The sequence below is a fragment of the Nestor notabilis genome, unplaced genomic scaffold (assembly GCF_000696875.1).
Source record: "Nestor notabilis isolate BGI_N333 unplaced genomic scaffold, ASM69687v1 scaffold2093, whole genome shotgun sequence".
Classification (NCBI taxonomy): domain Eukaryota; kingdom Metazoa; phylum Chordata; class Aves; order Psittaciformes; family Psittacidae; genus Nestor; species Nestor notabilis.
In genome coordinates, this window is record NW_009923086.1 from 17,611 (window position 1) to 37,870 (window position 20,260).

At 36.9% G+C, this 20,260-nt stretch overlaps 1 protein-coding gene across 1 annotated transcript in view; it reads left to right on the plus strand.

Annotated features, from left to right (window-relative positions):
- The first annotated feature begins 4,432 nt into the window (after positions 1-4,432).
- The window catches only part of SLC15A5 (solute carrier family 15, member 5), a 32,285-nt gene continuing 16,457 nt past the window's right edge, over positions 4,433-20,260 (plus strand). The window contains exons 1-5 of the mRNA XM_010011940.1: positions 4,433-4,802; positions 6,538-6,760; positions 11,722-11,891; positions 15,767-15,987; positions 17,267-17,453. Of these exons, the coding sequence (XP_010010242.1) occupies positions 4,433-4,802; positions 6,538-6,760; positions 11,722-11,891; positions 15,767-15,987; positions 17,267-17,453 (1,171 nt within the window). The remainder of the gene's footprint in view (positions 4,803-6,537; positions 6,761-11,721; positions 11,892-15,766; positions 15,988-17,266; positions 17,454-20,260) is intronic.

A 20,260-nucleotide genomic window follows, 5' to 3' on the forward strand; every position in this document is an offset into this window, starting at 1 on the left:
ATAACTTTATTTCATGGATGCTATTTTTCAGTCTTCAAATGTACTTTTATAACATCTAGTAGATCTTTATAGAATATAGCACAATTTTATTAAAGTAGATATGTTAATCTAATAGATTTCACTAATAAGCTTTCTCAACCTCCCAATGATTATATTTCAATTTCTTAATTGACCTATTACATGATTCACAGAGAACTTGTTTTGCATGTATTTGTTCTTCTGTGTGTCAGACAAATATTAGTTAGCACTTTAAGTTCTTCAGAAGCATCAGATACAGGTTGCAAATGCTGTGAACTCCGAAAGAAGCACTGTCATATTCTGTCCCATTTCTGATTCAAGGCTATCTGCACAGCAGCCAGAGACCCCTGAGACTGCAGTGCCAGGCAGTGCAATAATCGCTAAGATATTGTCTGAGGTAACATTTTAAATAAAAGAAGTTTCATTATAGTGTATAGGACTCGGGAAATAAGACATTGTCCAAAGTGATATCTAAAGATGGAAAAAGGAACAAAAAACCCCCCCAAAAATTGACAGAAAAAGACAAAAATTGTACTAGAAGTTAAATCTATTTTTTTTAATATGAATCTTTGCTTTGCCCATTCTACAATTAAACTCTGTCCTTACAGTTATTTTGAAGTCCTGTGAAGCACATTCACAAGTGGCAGGTCATCTCCAACCTGTACAAGACCACAGCTTCTAGTACATATTTTTTTATGCCTCTAAAAACTGGTAATTTGCATTTGTTGATTTGTTCCCCTAGAGATGTAACTGCAATGAAGGGAAAATGAGAAGAGTATGCCTAATGCCAGGGTGCCTGACCCTTTCCCTCAGGCCACATATTGTGCTAGACAAAAGCAGGCATGAGCAGTACCTGCAAAAAGCAGTGCTAACCTGCCCTTGCTGAAGGGCATCCTGCAGGGATCAAACTTGTGTTGGTATCTGCTATTTTATGTTAAATTGAACATTTCTCATACACATAAGAGAAGTAAATTAAAGTTGTGATTGTAAAAGCATGAAGTCTAGTCTTAACCTGTACTTTTACCACATCTTTTTTTTTCTGTCACTAGCCTTGTAACTCTTCTAATTAGTCACCTGGAGCTGTAGCAAGACAGTGACAGACACATTCCTCCAGACTTGTCTTTGCAGCATTTTCTTGCTTTCTCCTTTTCTGTCATCCAGCTTTCAGCTGTGTTTCTTTACTGTGGCTGCCTGCTCAACGTACCCCCCAGACCTGCTTTTACACCATCAGGCAGCAAACCCCAGGCATGTTTGCCCCTGTTTGGCAAGCTCTCACCCGGAGCTTTTGCTATGCCTTTCTTCTGTCTTTGAAACCGCAGTCCTTAGGTCAGTGGTCACTGAGCCAGCTTCTCAACCCATGCAAGTTCATGGGAGTCCTGGTACTAACTAGAAAGATATGACCCATGTAATTTTTTATTTACAGTGTCAAAATTGTGTTGGATTGTCAGTCCTGTCCATGCCCCAGGTATTTAGCAGCAACCACAGCTGCTGCTATGATGAAGGGTGACACTTCTCACATATTCTTTAAAAGAGTAAAAGTAAAGAGTAAGAGTAAAGCTGAATTAAATTTACAAAAACATTAGAGAGACTGACCATTCCAGAACATAAACAGAGGTATATAGCCACTACTACCCTTTAGCCAGAGGAACTGGTGTGCTGGACACTGAGTTCTGCCTCTTCAATTTCAATAAACTACCCTCATAATAAAAAAAACCTGACCACTGTCACTTGTCAGAGAATATTAGGAGAAAATTTCAGTTTCAACTGGTCCAATTTAATTCACTTGCCTAATGCAAATTTAGAGGTTCCATCGTGTGTAGAAGTAATCTTTCACCTTGGGTGATAGGGCACCAAATAGCAAGTAATTTATTAATGGCCAGATCTCTAGTGAGCTAACACTGTTCTGTGACAGCAAGTACTTTTATAAACCTCTATTCAAGATCTGATTGTCCCCTTTTGAGAGCTATCCTTTAAAGATTTGTTTAAAACAAAATATACAAAGTCTTTACTGGCATCTAGAGGTACTGCCATAAGGACAGGGTTTTGAAAGAACTGTTATTTGTTGCAGCTAGTTTCTAGCTGCTTCAGCATATATAAAGCTCTACATATGTTAATACAAATAATAGGGTTTTTCATCAGGCTTTATGCAGTCCTACTACCTTGTGTATTAAGAGTAGAGCAAAAGAATGTCAGGTGATTCAACTAGATTTCAACTAAAACCATGTCAAATAGACAGACCACGTAGCACTGCTGCTAAAGTGACTAAAAATAAATCAATAAGGATTGTACTGTTATATGAAGTTATATATCCTGTTAGCATTGAGCATGTTAACTCATGTACTGATTGTGATCTGTGACTATCAAAACCACCACACCCATATTTGTCACCTGCAAAGGCAATTCAAAAGCCCTTCTCCTGCTTTCTATGGCATTTGTAGGGCTCGGTCAATTATCCCTTTCCCCTAGCTTGTAACCCAAAATTAGGGTAAATGAAAGCACATGAGGCCTAAGAGACAGCCATCCCAGCCAGTAACCCTGCTGTCTCTACCAATTGCCATATGATTCAATTTGATTTGCTAGCACCCATGAAAACAGGTAAACTTTGCACTCTTTAAAGAAAAATAACTCATAGGAAAACAGACTATTTTACACTGAAATGGCTAGAGGAGCAAGAGCATATGTATCCTGATGTTTTCTATCTGATTCTAAAATACACTTATATTTCCTTACAAAGAACAAATGATTTTCTTCATGAATAGTTAGAGTTGCTTCACACAGCAGAAGACATATGTGCCTTTTAGTTGAAACACTGTTGTCTGCCCTGTTGTGATTTGGGATTAGCTTATTTAGGCTTTGATGGAGAGGCTAACTTGAGTTATAAGTGATTTCTCATTTGGATTTCTTTGGTCGGTTCATCCAAATGAAGATCTTTTTAGCTATTACAGATCAGAAGACAGAAATAGTTCTTGGCATGCTGCAAGTCACAGCCATTTGCATCCCCAACTGGACATCTCTTAAAACTATTAGTTTTTTGCTGTACTAGTCTAGAGCAAGAACTCAGACTAGATTAAAAAATATCAATTTTAGAACTATTTTGGGAAGTAATCTATTGTTACTTAGATTTAAGCTTCAGAGCTTCTATGCTTTGTATTTGAATCACAGTTGCTTTTGTTGTTGGTTTTTTTTTTGACAGGGGGAGAAAGAGGTGTAATATTGGAATCTGTCTTTAACCATACTGGTTATACACCATTGTACATCTGTTTTGGGATGTAGGAGTTTTCATTACTAAATAGATCAGAAGAGGTAAAATTTGAGTAGTTATATGGACAGATGGAAACAAACAGCAGAGCCTACACCTCAAAAAATTCTACCATGAGCACTGAGAGCTCTATTTAAAGAAGCAGATCTGATTTTCCACTGCCTTGTAACATGTGCATGCATTTACATTTGTGAAAAATGAATGCAGAATGCTTCTCATTCTTAGTCGGAGTATTTAGAGCAGGTGTTAGTGATCTTAATGAGCTCCACAAAATGGGGCAACTGATCAGGGAAATCAACACTGTGGATAAGGTGGCAGGAGCATTATAAAGCACTGTAAGTTGAGCTCTTCCTAATTTCCTTTCAAGTTTGTAGTTGCTTTTGATTGATATGAGAGAACGCCTCATCTGTGCCCTTGTCCCTTATGATGCATTGTAGCTATGGTGCAATATCTGGCTAAAGGAATGGTTCTGGTTTAGATTGCTTTTTTTATTTTTTTTTTCTTTCTCTTTAAGACATTGAACTTTCTTTCAAAATTTGCTTTTCTAACTTAATGAGCATTACTTATTTTTATCATTAACTTTATCTGAAATTCAACCAAAAATAACAAGAAATATAATAGTAATTTAATACTAACCTTAAAGAAACCAAAACCTTCTCTTTAGCTTTGCTTGTAGTTTTTCACTTGTTGCCTAATTAAAGTATCAGATTATTATAAGGAAATTATTTCCCTAATCTATTATTTGAATTCTGCTGAAAATGTTAGTTTTCATGTGTATTTAAACCTTTATCTTTAACATACAGATGGAGTTGCACATACAGTATTGGATTCACATAATTTAATAGGTAGTGTAATTCTGGGGAGAAATCTTGTTCACCCCCAAATGAACTAATTAAATGAACTGATTGAGTTCTTGAGTGTCACTAAACTCAGAAGTGAAATGTTAACAGTGCTCTTGTATTTTCTTTTATTTTTTTAATACTCTTTGATCCTATATGCAATGTCACAAAAGTGACAGGTGCTTTAAGAAATTGTAGTAGTGAAGTGTGGAATTCAAAGGGAGAGTCTTACCAGTTTGCTAATTACAGTGGAGGAGAACAGAAGTATACCTGTAACTCAGGCTGCTCTATTCAGTTGTACTCAAAAAAGGCAAGCATGCCTGATGCAGATAGAAGGAATATGCAAGAGAAGCAACTTTTGAACCACACAGCTGACGGGGAGCAACAACCATTACCTGGGGGAAACAATCATGCTGGAAACCCGTCTCTACCTCAGAAGAAACTCCAAGAGGCTATTTGTGTGCTGCTGGTGGAACTGTGTGAGAGATTCACATTCTTTGGCATTGTCTGCAACATGATGCTCTTCTGCACTGTTAAACTTGGCTATCGCAACTACCAGGCAGCTATTGTCAATATGTGCTTTGTGGGCACCTCCATGTTGACACCAGTCCTGGTTGGATGGCTTGCCGAATGCCTTGTGGGGAGGATCAAACTTGTGTGCATCTGCATGTTTCTACACTTCCTAGGTAGGTCATACCCTAGTGACTATTTCATCTTTTCGCAATTCTGTTACAGAAATGCATTATTGAGCATTGCATTTGAAATCTAACAGTTTTCTCCAACCTTGTGGCCACCTACTCTCACAGCTAATTAATTACTTATTTTTCTCCTCTGTGAAATGCACTGCAATATTTTTGCCTGTGTACTTTTGTGAGGAAGTGCTTTGAACAAGGCTAAGGGACATTTGCATATGTATCTTGTTGATAGTGCACGAACTTGACTCCTTTAAAGTGCCTTAGCTATTCAAAACACAGACACTCAACTCAAAATTTGTCCCTTTACTAAGCATCTAAGAATATTTGGTGTAAACGCAAGGCTTGAGTCAGAGAGATAGTTTGAGAGTTTGGAAACTCTTCCCCAGCTGGTAGAAATCTTGGTAGTAAGATTTTATTGTATGTAAAGGTATATGAATGTTGTGTTTGGGCAACTTGGGAAGATGTATTTAAGCACATACCAGTACAAACAAACTATCTTAAGGAGAGAGGCTGTATCCCAATACCCATATTGAGAGTCTGCTTTCTGTTAGCACATTCTGAATCTTCCCCACATGTTATTTTGGAGATCTTTTACATAAAAGCTCTGTTCTATAGTAAGTCTGACTGTTCTGTAGCAATTGGTGCATCTCACAGCTGGTGGTTATTCTGTCAACTTAAACCAAGCTGATTGATAGAAATACTTTTTACTCAGACTAGTTGTTGAGCATATGCAAGTCTTATTTCTGCAATAGCCAGCCATGTTGTTTAGACATGCTACAGAGTAAGGAAAGAATAAGAGTAACTCCTGTAATGTTCTTGAGCTGAATGCAAAACCATTGTGCAAGCAGCCTGGAAAAATGATGCTATTATGTTCCACTGTTTCTCCCATGGGCTTCTGGCTTCTAACCACCTTCTGCCACTCATCCTTTCAATTAATATCTTAAAGAAGAAAATTAGTGACACAAACAGAATTTTATTTATCTGGGTATTGTTTTAACCAGAACTTTTTTTTGGGGGGAGGTGCACAATCGTATTCTTAGTCATTGCTAGTGTTGGTGGTGTTGACACAACAATATATTTTCAAGATTAGTCTCCAATTACAACTTGGAGAATCTCTAGGTGATTAATCTGAAAGAGTTGCTTTGCAGGCTAGAGGTGGTAGATGCAATTCATGGCAGTGCTTCTATAGGTGAAGTTTCTGAAAATCACGTATTTTCCATGAAGCTGCAGCAGGAAAAAAAAGAAAACTTTCCTCAAAAGGTTTGAGAAATTAAATTATGAATTCGTTGAATTATGATTCCCATTACAATTCTGGGGCTTAAAAAAAATGCAAAAAAGGCTACACACCACCATGGGGTGAGGTTTTTTTGTTTGATCAGTGTTTCATCAGGTGAAGTTACCTGTTTTAACTGGTGCCCTCTGGCATGTGGAGAACTACTGTTCTCTATATGCAGGCAATGGGGAAGGCCAGTGAAAGGAACAATGTTTCCAGAGAGAGCTCTTCAGTTGTCCAAAGAACCTGAATCCTTTCAGAGGAAGATTGCTTTCTTGGAGGCCCTTAGTGGTCTTGGCTTACTGTGTATATTGACATCCAGAATATGGACAGAATGAAGACCCTCCCTTTTTGCATTTCTCTATTATGTATTTTTGATTTATCATGTCTTTTTGAAATAACTGCTTTAAAATTACAATCAATTTCAAATGACAGTTTTCTTTCTAATTCTAGGCACAGCATTATTACCTGTTGTGGCATTCCCCTTTGAAGATATTTACATTGACAGACGACATCTTCTTCATACGCTAACCAAAAGGGAACAGAAAATAGTATTCTACTTTGCACTACTCACTGCTAGTCTGGGAATAGGAGGCATAAAAGCTATAGTTTGTCCATTAGGTGCATACAGCCTTGAGGACTGTGGACCAAAGGATCTTCTTTCTTTTTTCAACTGGTTGGTAACATTGTTGGCTAAATATCTGTGGGGGATCATAGAGCAATGCCTTGAAATTCACTGCTGACTTACAAGGCAGATTCTACAGACAGTGTGTTTCATGTTTTAACTACAAACCATTTAGATTTTAGAAGAATTTCCAAGAACTTCTGTAAAATTTTTCCTAATTTTTTTACTTTTGCTAGGACCTCTAGGTAACATGTAGTTCGGCCTTCTACAGATATCTTCAGTCAGAATAAGGATGAGCTGATTTGCCCAAATGCTAAGACTCGACAACCTAGTTGCTGTTAAAACGTTTGGTTTTCTACCTTTAACCTGGCTATCCCTTTAGGATATTTTGCTGTTACTCCCTAACCAACAGTGGCAAAATTCAATGACATATTAGAATTTACATCAGAGTAAATTTTTAGCAATGATGGGCAATGGTAGTACCTGCTGGTTTGCCGGTACCAGGGATTGCTAGTAGTCTTCAACTGCTAATCTCAGTAGTAGGGATCTGCTGTATTGTTTCAACTCTGTTGCTGTGAAGTTTTGCCATCAGATAAACAACTTCACATTTGTGTTCTGGTTTAAATATTTATATTTTTTTAAGAAATCTTTGAGGAAAAGCTGATTCTCAAATGGTTCTTAAAATCCAATGTTTTTTTCATATTAAGTATTTCTCTCCTTCAGTGCATCAGAGAGGTAATTTTTATTATATGTTTGCCTTTATTTACCACTTCTATAAAGCACTATACAGAGTGCTATATACATTTACTTGTACTTTCTGGTTGTACTTTGGAGTGAGGATCAAAGAACTATGGGAAAATCCAGATTCCTGCTTCAAGGCAGGGTGGAATAAACCCTAAACTGACCCCTTTTTAATCCTTTCCTTATACATGCACAGTTATTAAAATAATAACTGAGCTCATTTGTATATTAACAATGCAATGCGGAAGAATCGATGAAGGTCTTGGTGAATCAGTTCTTTCCTCCTTTGGGGATGGCTTTCCTGGCTATTCTTTTTTCCTCCAATTATGTTAATATCAAAGAGTTTTGAATTAAATCCAGACTCCAGTGAAAACAGCAGCTTTACCAAAGGTGGATGAGACTCTCTAGTTCCTTAGAGCAGATTCTGTTCCTTGACCTGCCCATAAGAGAGAAGAGGAAGGGGGGTGGGGGGGGGGGGGAGTCCTTCATTTTTACTCTATTCTGAGTTTTAATCCTTAATTAGTAACATCATTTTGATTAAATAAGACTCTGGGGGATTAAGACTGGAGAGCAATCAGTTGTTCTGAAAGAGCTCTGGAGAATTTATTGTACTGTGGTCTTAGCCATTCAGAATTGTGTTTAATCGAAGTGACATTTCTCACTGTTGATTACAAAGGAGATACAATACGAATAAAAAATTCCTTGTGGGAATCCAGTGGGTCAGTTCTTGGAACTTTGGAAATATCAAGAAAGGCACATGTGCAATTTAAAAAAATAAAATAATTTTTGTAGTGGCATCCAAGAGGAGGCTGTTTGAGTGTAATCGCAAGATTTAAAAAAACAGGAGTTTCATTCTTAACATTCTTAATCTCATTAAAGCCTCTCAGAATATAATAACTTTGGGGTTTTTTGGTAGGCTGTTTTCTTTTGGTAGGTGCTTGTCACAGGATTGAATTTTAAAGTAATATAAAATTAGATGGTTGCTACTCTTGGTGAGTTTTGTTTTTAGACAAGTTCTATTTAAATAAGAATTACTAGGTTAAAGGGTGGGTTAAAAAGACCCTTGTTGTCTAATTCAATCCTTGAAGAAGCTTGCTCTGCAATCTAGGGCCTGTTTCTAACCCCTTGAATGAACTATGACTCTGACCATTTGAATAAACAGAATATACCAATGCTAAGTGAAGAAGGGACTTGGATTCTGCTGGATTGTTTCCTTAAGGATTATTGTTTTTCTAAGGTTAAGGTTATGAACTGGTGCTATTTTTGCAGTAGGAAAAGTAAATTCTGCCCATGGGAGCAGAGAATGAGAGTAAAGGGTAAAATCCAGATGAGGGAGGAGAGTTTTCAGCGTTGGCTTACTGATCTGCTGTACAAAAAGAAAACCAGCAAGATGCAGACAGCATGGAACCAGTATTATCTTTCTTCTCCCCTCTTTCCTAAGTAATGCGTCTTTCCATGTACTGTAGATCAGTTTCCACCGTTATCCTGCATAGACTTTACCTGGACTTTTAAAAATGAGGGGTTTTTTTTACCTCTTTGTTTTTTGTGTTGTTTTTTTTTCTTTATCCCACCTTGTCTTTACAGAGAACTCCATGTTTCAGCAATTCTGAAACAATTTATTGCCTTCTAGAAAGTTGTGCTTTCGCTTGGATACTGGTCCATACATGGGATATCCTGGTGTCAGTTTAGATCAATCAAGATTTAAATTGTGAGACCTAGGCATGCTTAAAAAATAAAAGCAAATGATATTTCAAGTCACAGGAAATCTACTGAGTCTTCAAAAGTAATCCTAAAAGTGACAAAAGGTCAATTTTAGAATGTTTTCATATATTTCACTTTATCTCGGGTTGTTTCACTCAACATTACAACTGTTACATTATACAGTATTCAAAATTTTTTACTTAAACCTAAACAATGCTTTGTGTCATCATCTGGATGTTACTTCTTGAGTTAGCATAATGAATACATTTCTATAAAACATAATAAAATTAATAGGGTTTTATAGACATGTCACAATAGTATTTAGATTTGTATATGAACTGCATTCTTGAAATGAACCTCCCAGGTTGGCATTTGTAGGTCCTTTCCAACCTAGCTGATTCTATGATGCAGAGACCTTGGAGTGCTGAACCTCCAGGAAGGAGCTGCTCCCTACAAAGTTGGACATGATAGTCAGTTTGATGCATTTAATTAATTCAGCTGTGCCCTACTGGGATGTCTGAGACACTTTACATAAAGCACATCCAAATATTGCAATATTAGATAGCTGTGGTATATGAGAGCTAGCAACATGTGTTTCTGGTTTTGTAAGTTCTGATCTGCTGCTGTCAGTACAATAGGAGCAAATCCACAATTCTGATGGGTGCATTGAGGTTAGTTTCTTTCTTCTTTGGTACACAGGGATTGCTCAAACAAGCTGGGGCTTTTTATTCTCATTTCTGTGAGAGGACAGAAACTGTACATTTCAATTGTACAGTACTTTGCTATATGGTGGTGAAAAACAAAAGCACTCTTCTGTACTTAAGGGTTTTCTTTGGAGGTTCCTACTTCCACTGAAACACTCGTAGAGTCATGAAGAGCACCAGGACTTCAGGTAGCTTGACCACACTTCTTTAGAAATTTGGAAAACAGACACTGAACTTCTAACTTTAAAATTGTCCATTAGGAATTGTTTCAAAGCTTCTATGCAAGTTCTAGCTGAACCAGTCAAATAACTATTTCTTAAAAGCTTTAGCTGATCAGAGGTCAACATGCATATGTACAAAATCTTTTCAACTATAACATCATCACTTAGTAACATCATTCCAAACTGCCTAGAGACTGTTTTCAGTGGAGGGGGAAAGTCCATGATTCTGAGTTTAATTTCCTGAAAAGGTAAATTACTTAAAGGAAACAGTAGTTGGTCTGGAACTTTGGACATGCCTTGGTGTGACTTCAGAGAAATGTGTGAAGCAGGAGAGCTCACTGCTGTGTGTGCCTTTGCTGGTTCCAGGATTGCTGCTGCTGCATGGCTCTTGATAGCACTGATTTTGCCCTAATGGAGTAATCCCTTTTTTTTCTGTCACTTGCCCTGGGTCCTGTGAGGCAAGCAGCATAAGCATGTTCCCATGCCTACTTCTGCACAGCCCCATGGTCATCTCCTATCCCTTAGCAGGGTGAGAGAGTGTTATCTTTGTAACTGAACAGACCTGAGAAGTATTACCAAGGTCTGTACTTCTGTCATCGTAAAGGTTTTGTTCTCTTGGCACTAGCTAGATGTGTTGTAATAGGCAATGTCAGAACACGTGGAAGTAGTAAAGCATTAGTTCAATCCTGTAGCTTACAATATGACTATGGTTTGTCATGGCAATTGTGGCAGGCCACCTAGAAACTATTTTAAATTTATGAAATGGGGTTGAGGAAGTCTCTTGAGTGTCAAGATAGACTTGCAATTCCCCTCTTGGGATTTCCATCTCGACACACTTTGCTGGGATTGTTGATACAGGCAGCTGTAATTGTAGCTGATACTTAGCTCCTTCCCTACCCACTCATTTGGAGTTGATGAGGGATCAAGTTGGAAAGCTTGGGGCTTGGATTGTTGAGGGGTAGCTGGTCTGCTACAACATGTTAAAGTTGGGGTTTTTTTCTTTTATTGTTGAGAAGGTAATTCTAGATGAATTAGGAGACATAAATACTTGAGTCCAAATAACATATGTGAGGCAGAAGTTACATCAGACAAGAAAAAAAGCTTTGCTTCCTCAGGCAGTATGTATTAAGTCATATAATTATGTATCAATGTGTATTTCACTTTTAAATGAAACCATTTTTGCTAACCTATAGCCCCCCTACTACCAAAAACTGTGCGATGTAAACCCAATAGACATCTTTAAAGCCAACTTGGAACTTGAAAGTTTATTCCAAGTTAAAATTCTTAACTTAATTTCAAAAGTTAAGTCTGCAAGCCAGTCTAATCTGAAGCAAAAAATGCAGGTATTAAATGTGTAAATGGTAAATGTTGTGTCATTAGACTGATCCACAGGAATATTTCCTGTACTAGACTGATCATTTGTTGAGCCCTACTGCCTTAATACAGTTACTTTAGTCATATACCTCTTGCAGCTGAGACATCCAAGTGAAATTTGGTGTTAATTGTTGTGTCAATGTGTTCATGGTACTGACACTGTCTGTGTTTACTATACTTATCATGCCCTTAATGTAATGTTTTAATCTTCTGTAAAGGCCTTATATTATTCAGCCTCTCCACTCTTCTTTCTCTTGTCTGTGTGTACTAGGTTTTATTGGCTGGTTAACTTAAATTCAGCAGTTGTCTTTGTCAGCATTTCTTATATCCAGCAGTCTGTGGCCAGAAACCTTGGTTTTCTTATCCCATTTGTGTCCATGCTTATGGCTATGATCACAATTCACATGGTGCGGGGTGAAATGATTTACAAACCCAAAACAGGTAAGAGGCAACTATATCTTAGGAAATACCTTTAGAGATCAACTTGCATATCTAAACAAGTTTTTGCATAACACTGCCCTGTTTGGTTGGAGATACTTGGGTTTTAGCTCTATAACGTCTGTATGTAAGAGAACATCCACGCTCTGTAAAGATAGACTTGGAGAATCTGGATAGGCTGACAAAAGTGGAAGGCAGTCCGTGGTAAACTTATGTATATTTTCTATCATGTCAAAGCATTTGCCTCTGCAGGAAGAGGTATAATATGCAAACTGCTAGTAGACTTTGTTTTGTCATGTTTGGTTCAACGTATGCCCAGTTCCCAAAGCAGAGTTTACACCTATGCTAAGGTGCCAAGCATACTGTGTGTATTGCTTCAGCTGAAGTTGTATCTGGGCACCCAGGCAGTGTGTTTAGTCAGCTAAACAGGAATAAGTACTGGTAACAATGTAGTTTTATAATGCCTTTATCTTGCAGAACATCTGAAGCTTATTGTTATTTCAATGTGCTTGCTTATACGAGTTTTTATCCATTTGAAAATAACTAGAAATACTGAATAGTTCTAAACAGTTCCTGTGCAGACAGTGCATGTGTTTTAAAACAGAAATTCTTCTACTTCTGTGGCCTCTGGTACCAGTTAGTATCTGAGATCTCCAAAACCCTTTGCTGCCTGCTACTGCTCTCCATAGACCAAGCACAGGAATGTAAGTGGAGCCCAGGTGACTTGAATAAGGCTGTAAATGCCCAAACCTTGCTGTCCTTCTTACAGTAGAAGCCAGAAACTGAAAACAAGTTATTTCAGTACCTTTATTATAAGTACAACCTAAGCAAAAATATATTAACAGTGAGGGAATGAATACATAAATCAAGTGCCTGGGAATATCAAAGTGAGGACATCACTAGAGAGGTTTATTCAAAACAAATAGAGCCAAAAGAAATGCATCTCCTTCACAGTGCTCCCAAAACCTCGACAATATGCAGCTGAGGTCTGCAAAGACCAACATCAAATTAGCTAGCTTCTTGTGGAGAGAATGGTGGCTGTCTCGCTGGGTCTTACTACAGGTTTTGCAACTTGAGAAGGTAAAAAGATTTGTTAGTATCAGTCTGTGAGCTGGACTATTTCTTATGGACTAAATCTGTAGTTTATCATCTAACTAGTTTAATTCTGCTAAGTGGAATAACATAAATATGCAGATCGTGTCTACCTTGGCCATCAACAAAGCTAGCAGATGTTTGTGGATCAAGTGTTTTTCCCTATGAGTGTTGTTTGATTTATCGTATAGTTTTCAAGTCTTTGCAGAATGCTAATCTCTGTACTAATATCCAAAAAGCTTATCTCCTTAGTCAAAATAAAAGACAATATATTTTGTACCTTCCAGTGAGATGATGAAATTGGAAATTCTTCAGAACTGTAATTCAAATCTATAGGTGACTTTAATTTTATATATGCTGCCTTTTTTATTTTAAAGTAACTCTTCAAATATTTCAGATCATACATTCAATTATGTTTAGCTGTCAAGTGTGGACTTCATTTGCATTTCTTCCCACTGCTATAATTTTGAAGACTGGCAGGTGACCAGAGATGAGTTAAAAAACGCATATCTACCATCTAGGGTGCAATGTAGGCTTTTTATTGTAATTAAGGAGCATAGATATTCATGATTAGATCAAGGTCGAAGTAGCAGAACATTAGAGCCAAGGGCTGAAGTATAAAGGAAAAAGAAAATTACTTTCTGAAAGTTGCAATTTAACATCTATACAGATTTTTTTTTTAAAGAAAATATTAGAAATAAAAGTATAGAGTGTCTGATGTTGATCTACACAAAGTGCAGTGATATAAATACACTTTTAAACATGTAACTTACTAGCTGATCAGATTTGTATCCTGAAGAATTCACCAGTATGGAGTTGTGTGGGGTTTACTTATTCCGTTTTAAAGAAGGGATAAGATACTTATTTTAACTACATCATTGTTAAAATCCTTTTAATACCAATTAGGCCTATGTATCATTCAAGTTTCAAGTTACTTTTTGAACTGCAACTTCAAGCATCTTTATCTTCTAGGAACTAGAACTAGGTTTACTAGATTTTATAATCTGCTGGAATTCCATGCTGAGAAACATGAGACAATCTATTTGTCTATTTTGCCACATACAAAGGAATGTTCCCTTACTAGTTGACTGAAATTATATTAAAGAGGGCTCAGTTGATCCATTAGGAAAGACAGGGAAATGCCAGGATTTTTTTTTTTGTGTAGTTTAGGGGTTGTTTTTTTTCAGTAAGAGTAAGAAAGAAGAATCTGCCCAAAATCTTCTATTCCAAAGGAATGAGATGCCCATGACCATCATTGAGTCTTGGTCAGATAAACCAGGACACAGCCATGTTGCTTTGTTGAGCTGTCTGTTATATGGCGCTCCGGGCATCTCCTGATTTCAACAGTAACTGGGTTCAAACCCTTGTAGAGGAGAATCATCACATTACCGCTTTTCGTTTCTTCCTTGTGAATGTCCAACCTCTAGTGCAGGGCAGAGCAAAAAATCATCACTTCTCTGACCCAAACCATGTAATTACTAGGTCTACTAAAGAGTTGAGCCGATGCTGGCTTTTCTGCTCCTTTTTTTTTTTTTTTTTTTTTTTACTTCCAAAAATACCTCTTCTTTGACAAGAACCTCATATCCCACTTGTTTTCTGGTTAGCTTCTTAGCCAAGTCACTCTGGAAGTCTGCTGATTTTAATTTTAGTCATCAGATTTAGCCTTGAAATAATCTAGATCCTAAACTTAAACATCACTTATAGTAAGTGGTAGTAGTTGTCTAGTATAGTCATGCAGAACAACAAAAACTGTACCAACTCTCTGTGTTTGCAAGCTTTGATATGCTATTTCAGATTGTATTCAAGTGCAAACAGCCTACAAGTTAGTGCTAAACAGGCAGTTTTAAACGTTAGGCTATCTATCTAATAAATGCCCTTAGTACTTTAGAGAAAGCATTTCCAATAGGTATCAATGGATATTTCTAGAAAATAATTTCCATACAGAGATTGCAGAGGGAAAATGTTCCCCTACTATCTTAGTTCACCTTTGTTTTTTAGAAAGCATTTATTTATAGATATGCAAGTTACTGTAGTGCTTCAACACTCAGAAAAGCAGAAGTGCTGTAATAGTTATTTGCATGGGTGGCAACTTACCAAAGGTAAATAAATCTGCATTCCCAAGCCTGAAGCTAATGTATTTATCCTCATTTTACTTCTGTTTCCTCTGAGTCGGAGAACCAAGTTAGCAATTCCTGAATCCAGTAACCAGTGAGCAAATTTTAATATGCCAAATAATAGATTGGAAACTTCTCCTCTGCCACAGCATGCTACTCGGAAGTCCTGAGATAATATTTCTGGCTTTGAAATGCATCCATGATAGTTCTCTTATCTCATCAGCCCTCTTTTGAGCTCCCTTTCCTTCTTACTTGACTACTACTCTTCCCTTGCTGCTGGACTTTAGCAGATATGCAGTACTTCAGTACTGTCTTGAATTGAAAACTAACCTCATTCAATCAATAGAAAGCAAAAGCAAAGCAAATCAATACTTACCTGCTCAAGCACAGCAACAGATTGTTGTGCTGTGTTAAATAGCTAGTAGCAAAAGGCACTTTCCTCTGTGGATGTGGGGCTGGATTGCTTTTGTACAATTGGGTTGTGAACCAACTGACTTCCAAAGAAGAATGTTTTGGAACAAATCCAGTCTTTTATTGCTTTCCCCCTCCCCAAAACGACATAAAAGTGAATATTTAACAGGTTGTATTTTTCCTCCTAGTGTTTTGTCTTGTCTTGTTGATTTTAGCTGTAAGTAAAACATTCCAATGTGTAATGTGTCTGATTGTTTGCAGATAGTTCCCTGCTGACAACTTTTGGGGTAATTGTTAGCGCACTGAAAACATGCTGTGTGCAATACCGCTACTTTAGTGGAGGCGTGACAAACTGGCTAGATCATGCCAAGGAAAACTATGGTGGTCAGTACAGTGAGACTCAGGTGGAAAGCACAAAGTCACTCGCCAGGCTCTTCCCATTGTTTACCTTCCAAATTCTATACAGAATGTGTATAATGCAGGTGGGTACACTTTAAATAAAAACCTTGAAATGTACTGTGATGTGTTTACTACTATATCGCTGGGCATGTGTTTTAAACTGTTGATTTACTATGTGGTTCTTGCCACTTCTGAGTGTATGTTATAGAAATATAAATGTGTCAGGAAGCTACTTAAGATGACACTTAAGAATCCTTCAGATTCATTTCTGTCTGGATGATCTTGGCTAACCAGGAGTTTGAGGTAGCTTATCCTTTGGCAACTGGAATAACAGATTTCTAAGCTAGCTCAGAAAATCATTTTTACTTATTGATGTTAAAATGCTGCTTAAGGAAATTCTTACAAATATGTAGCGTATTCTGCTTTATTGACACTCCTGCTTGCCATCATCCTACATTCCCATCCATGTGCCTCATTCTTTCTCCTCTTTTCTCCCTGACTCTCCCTAAAAGCACAAAAATCCCAAGGAAACAAAAAACCCCAAAACCCAAAACAAAAAGCCCACATGTATGGCCAAGGCTATGCATTAATGACTAGATGGAAATGAACCAGATACCATTAATCGGGGTTGTAATAACCAGCTATATATCTAGAAAAGGTAAAAGTATTTGCACTGCTGAAAGAGATTACTTTTATTTCTTTGGCGGAATTTCCAGTAAATTTAAGGCTCACTCTTAGACTAGGCGATAGATCAGTATCTTCTTTTTAAAGATTAATAGTATTTTCTCCATATTATGAAGTTAACAGCTTTCAGTGCCTATGATTCATGTTGATGATATTTTAATTCTTATTAAGAAGTCAGTTCTGATTTGCAATAGGCAGTGGAAAGGCAGCAGGAACCAACAAAATTTGGCTCAATTCTGATCTTTCACAGTTCTGTTGCCATTTATTCACCCTTTTACAATTTGTATCTTCTCTTGGAGGTGGAATGTAGGTGAAAAATATTTTTATTAAGAGCTAGCATTTGAGTAATTCTTTGGAACTGAACAGACTCCCAGTGAGTAGGGTTGACTATAACCATTGCTGAGAAACCATACATGAGCTCAGTTACTAACTATACATTAATTTTCAGACAACTGTAAAGCAATAATATTCTACAAAATTATACGTGCTGGGAGTGAATGAGAATGTCACTGAAAGTCTTTTACCATGAATGGTTGTTCCTTTTAGCCAGAAGGTATTTAGTTTACTGTGACTTCTTCAGAAGGAAAAAAGTTGGAGAAGTTTCCAAGTATAGTAAAAATCTTACTCATGAAAAGTACCTGGTATGCTAATGGAGTGGGGTTTTATTCTTCAATACAGATTCCCTCAGGTTATTATCTCCAAACCATGAATTCCAACTTGCACTTCAGTGGATTTGTCTTGCCAGTTGCAGCAATGAATGTGATAAGCATCGTGCCACTACTGATTCTTGTTCCTATTTTGGAATGCATTAACTCGTATCTCTTTAGTTCCAAGGACACTGGACATTCTCCAACAATTTACATTGGTACGTAAAAAAGACATGTGTTTATACAGTTTTAATAGGTATTATGTTTTGGAAAGAGAAACTTTAGTAGCTGATGATGGTCCTATACAAATATTTCTGACAACAGATGTTAAGATGTACTTGTTTTGGGATGATGCTCAGGGGTGAATATGTTTCACAGGAATTGTTGAGAAGATGGTGCTGGAAAAAAGTATATTAGATATCAAGAAAAAATGCATAGCTTTTTTGCAGGAGAGACACTGAGGCTCTTCTGACCAATAAAAAATTTTGAGGGACATTCACAAATAACTAGGACACATCCTAAGGAACTGGTAAGTGAAATGGTACTAACCATGTAGGCCTGAGACTGACTTGGTTATCTTCTATATATTTGTTTATCCATTAACTTTTGGAAAGTGAATTTACTTTTAAAGTCTATTTTGGGAATAGGAGAGTCCATCAGTTAGTTGCCCTCTGATACTGGAGAAGTGTTCATTGATCAAAATTATGAACAAAGGCTTTGCTTTTCTGATGTTTTTATGCTAGAGCTGCATCGATGTTGGGACTGCAGCTCATGAGAAACAGTACTACCACCAATACAGTTTATTCCATACTCTGTAGTTGTATCACAAATGAATAAAAGTATCAGGTCTAATTGTGTATCTGCAGTAGGTGTTTTTAGAACTGGTAAGCAAAAGAAAAAGTGCAGAAAACTATATAAAACAAATGGATACATATCTCTGGACTGCTGTTCCCACTGAGGAGGCTGAACCTTTCACAGGTGGAAGGTTGGAGAGGTACAACTTTCCTCTCCAGCACTAGGATTTTCATTTGAATATCTAGTGCAGGATAATTGCTGGGTGGTTAGTAATTTTATTTATTAAAATCCTAAGCTGAAACATACCTTATTGTACACTCAACTAAAGTAAAGAGGCATCTCCAGAGGTGAAGTATTATCTCTTTCTCACAGAAGAGGTACAACAGTCTTCTCTGAGTTCTGTTTTCAACAGTAAATGTTGAAAAATCAGGCTTGCAGATTGGCACTTGTTTCACAGAAATTCATAGCCTAGAGGTAATGATGGCTTTAGTAGAGGTTCATCTGCCTTTCACTGACATTGATGTGTTTTGTTTTCTTTATTTATTTATTATCCCCCAAACCTCTTAAATTCTAGAATCTAGAGCAATCCTCTGGAACCCTCTTCTAATATCGGCTACATCTAAAACCACCAGAAAAGCAGCTTCTATTCTGTATTCGCTTAAAACTATCGTGTTTCATAGATACTCTCATTAAACTTCCTATGTTGTTTTTTTTTATCTTCCAGACTGCATTGCAAACCTCAGACAAAAATATTTATAAATGACTATTTTCTCAGTGTGCTACTATTAATTCAGTGCCCCGTGGCAAGCAGCACAGTGAGTACTGACACACACAGAGGTATTAATCTGACTAAATTAGCCTAATTAAGAGTGTTATTAAGTTTTATACAAACCAGATGCATATAGCGCAGCAGGTTGCAATTACCCTAGTTTTTAAAATAACATCTGCATTAAAACACAAAAAGCACACTCAGATAATAACTTTCCTTGAAACCATGGAAATTTCAAGTTAGTATTAATGTTCTATCCTGTTATGTTGAACAGCAGTAGAATATATGCAGTGGTTAATTCTTAATAGCTTCATTTATTAAAATAGCCTCCTGTTAGGGATGATAAATTACCCGAGGCATAAAAATACCTATGAGTACAGGCGATGGCTTTAGATGTCCAAGTATATGACTGCACCTGCAAATACGGTAGACCTCTAAGTGCCAGTATTTTTGCCAACAGTTAATTAGGTTCACAATTATTTTCGGGAACAAAATTGGAAGTATAAATAGGCTGTTGGTGTTAAGCCAACCTATAACTATATTTTTAATACAAGTCTTGTAAGAGAAATTTAAATAGTTTTCTGGAAATTTTCAGCATGTTAAGAAAAACAGTTTTCAAGGATGACCCATACAGATAATGTTGAACTGAAATATCTGATTGCTGTATAATAAGGATCTACATGAAAACTGTAATCTGTTACTATCTCTGCAGTTTTTATTTGTAAAATAAATATGATCTAAAAAACATGCAAATCATAATATGAATTTAGATTGTGTTCCAAATATATTGATTCTTTTAAAGGACACAACAGTGTCTTTTAAACATTGAATATTTGCTAAACTTAGAGTTTTATAGTTTTTCCAGTTTCACAGTTGTTTAAGGGGGGTTTTGTGTTTTGCTTGTGGTTTTTATTGTAGGTTGGTTTGTTTGCTTGCTTCTGTGGTGGTGATTGGTTTTTTGGGTATTTGGGTATTTTATTTTATGCTTTAGTCAATAGTATAGAAGATTCAACAGAAAACTGAAGGAGTGAGTCTGCTGGATAGTTGTCCATCTAAAGACCAGAGGCTTTAGCTGAAGTACCTGAGCCATAGAAGTTCTTGTTCTAATATTCTTAATGCTTGATTATCTTGAAATGTCTTATTAGTCCTGGATTTACTTCACCCAAACTGGTGTGGAGAATAGCCCTCTGTACAGTAAACAAAAGCAAGCCTCCAGTCCCATGTCTGAGGTGATTTGGGAGTTGATTATGACCATTTCTTCCTAAAAGATGCTCTAGTTTGAACAGTATTAATTTCAGGAAAGCTTTTTGACCTGTTACACTCAGAATATGAGATCAGGAACCATAAAGGTCCAATACAACATTGGTCTCTAGATAATATAAACAACAGTGTCCTAAAATCAGCCCTAAGTGTTACTAAAAAACCCTGCTCTCCTATAAAACCGAAGACTCAGAAGGTCAT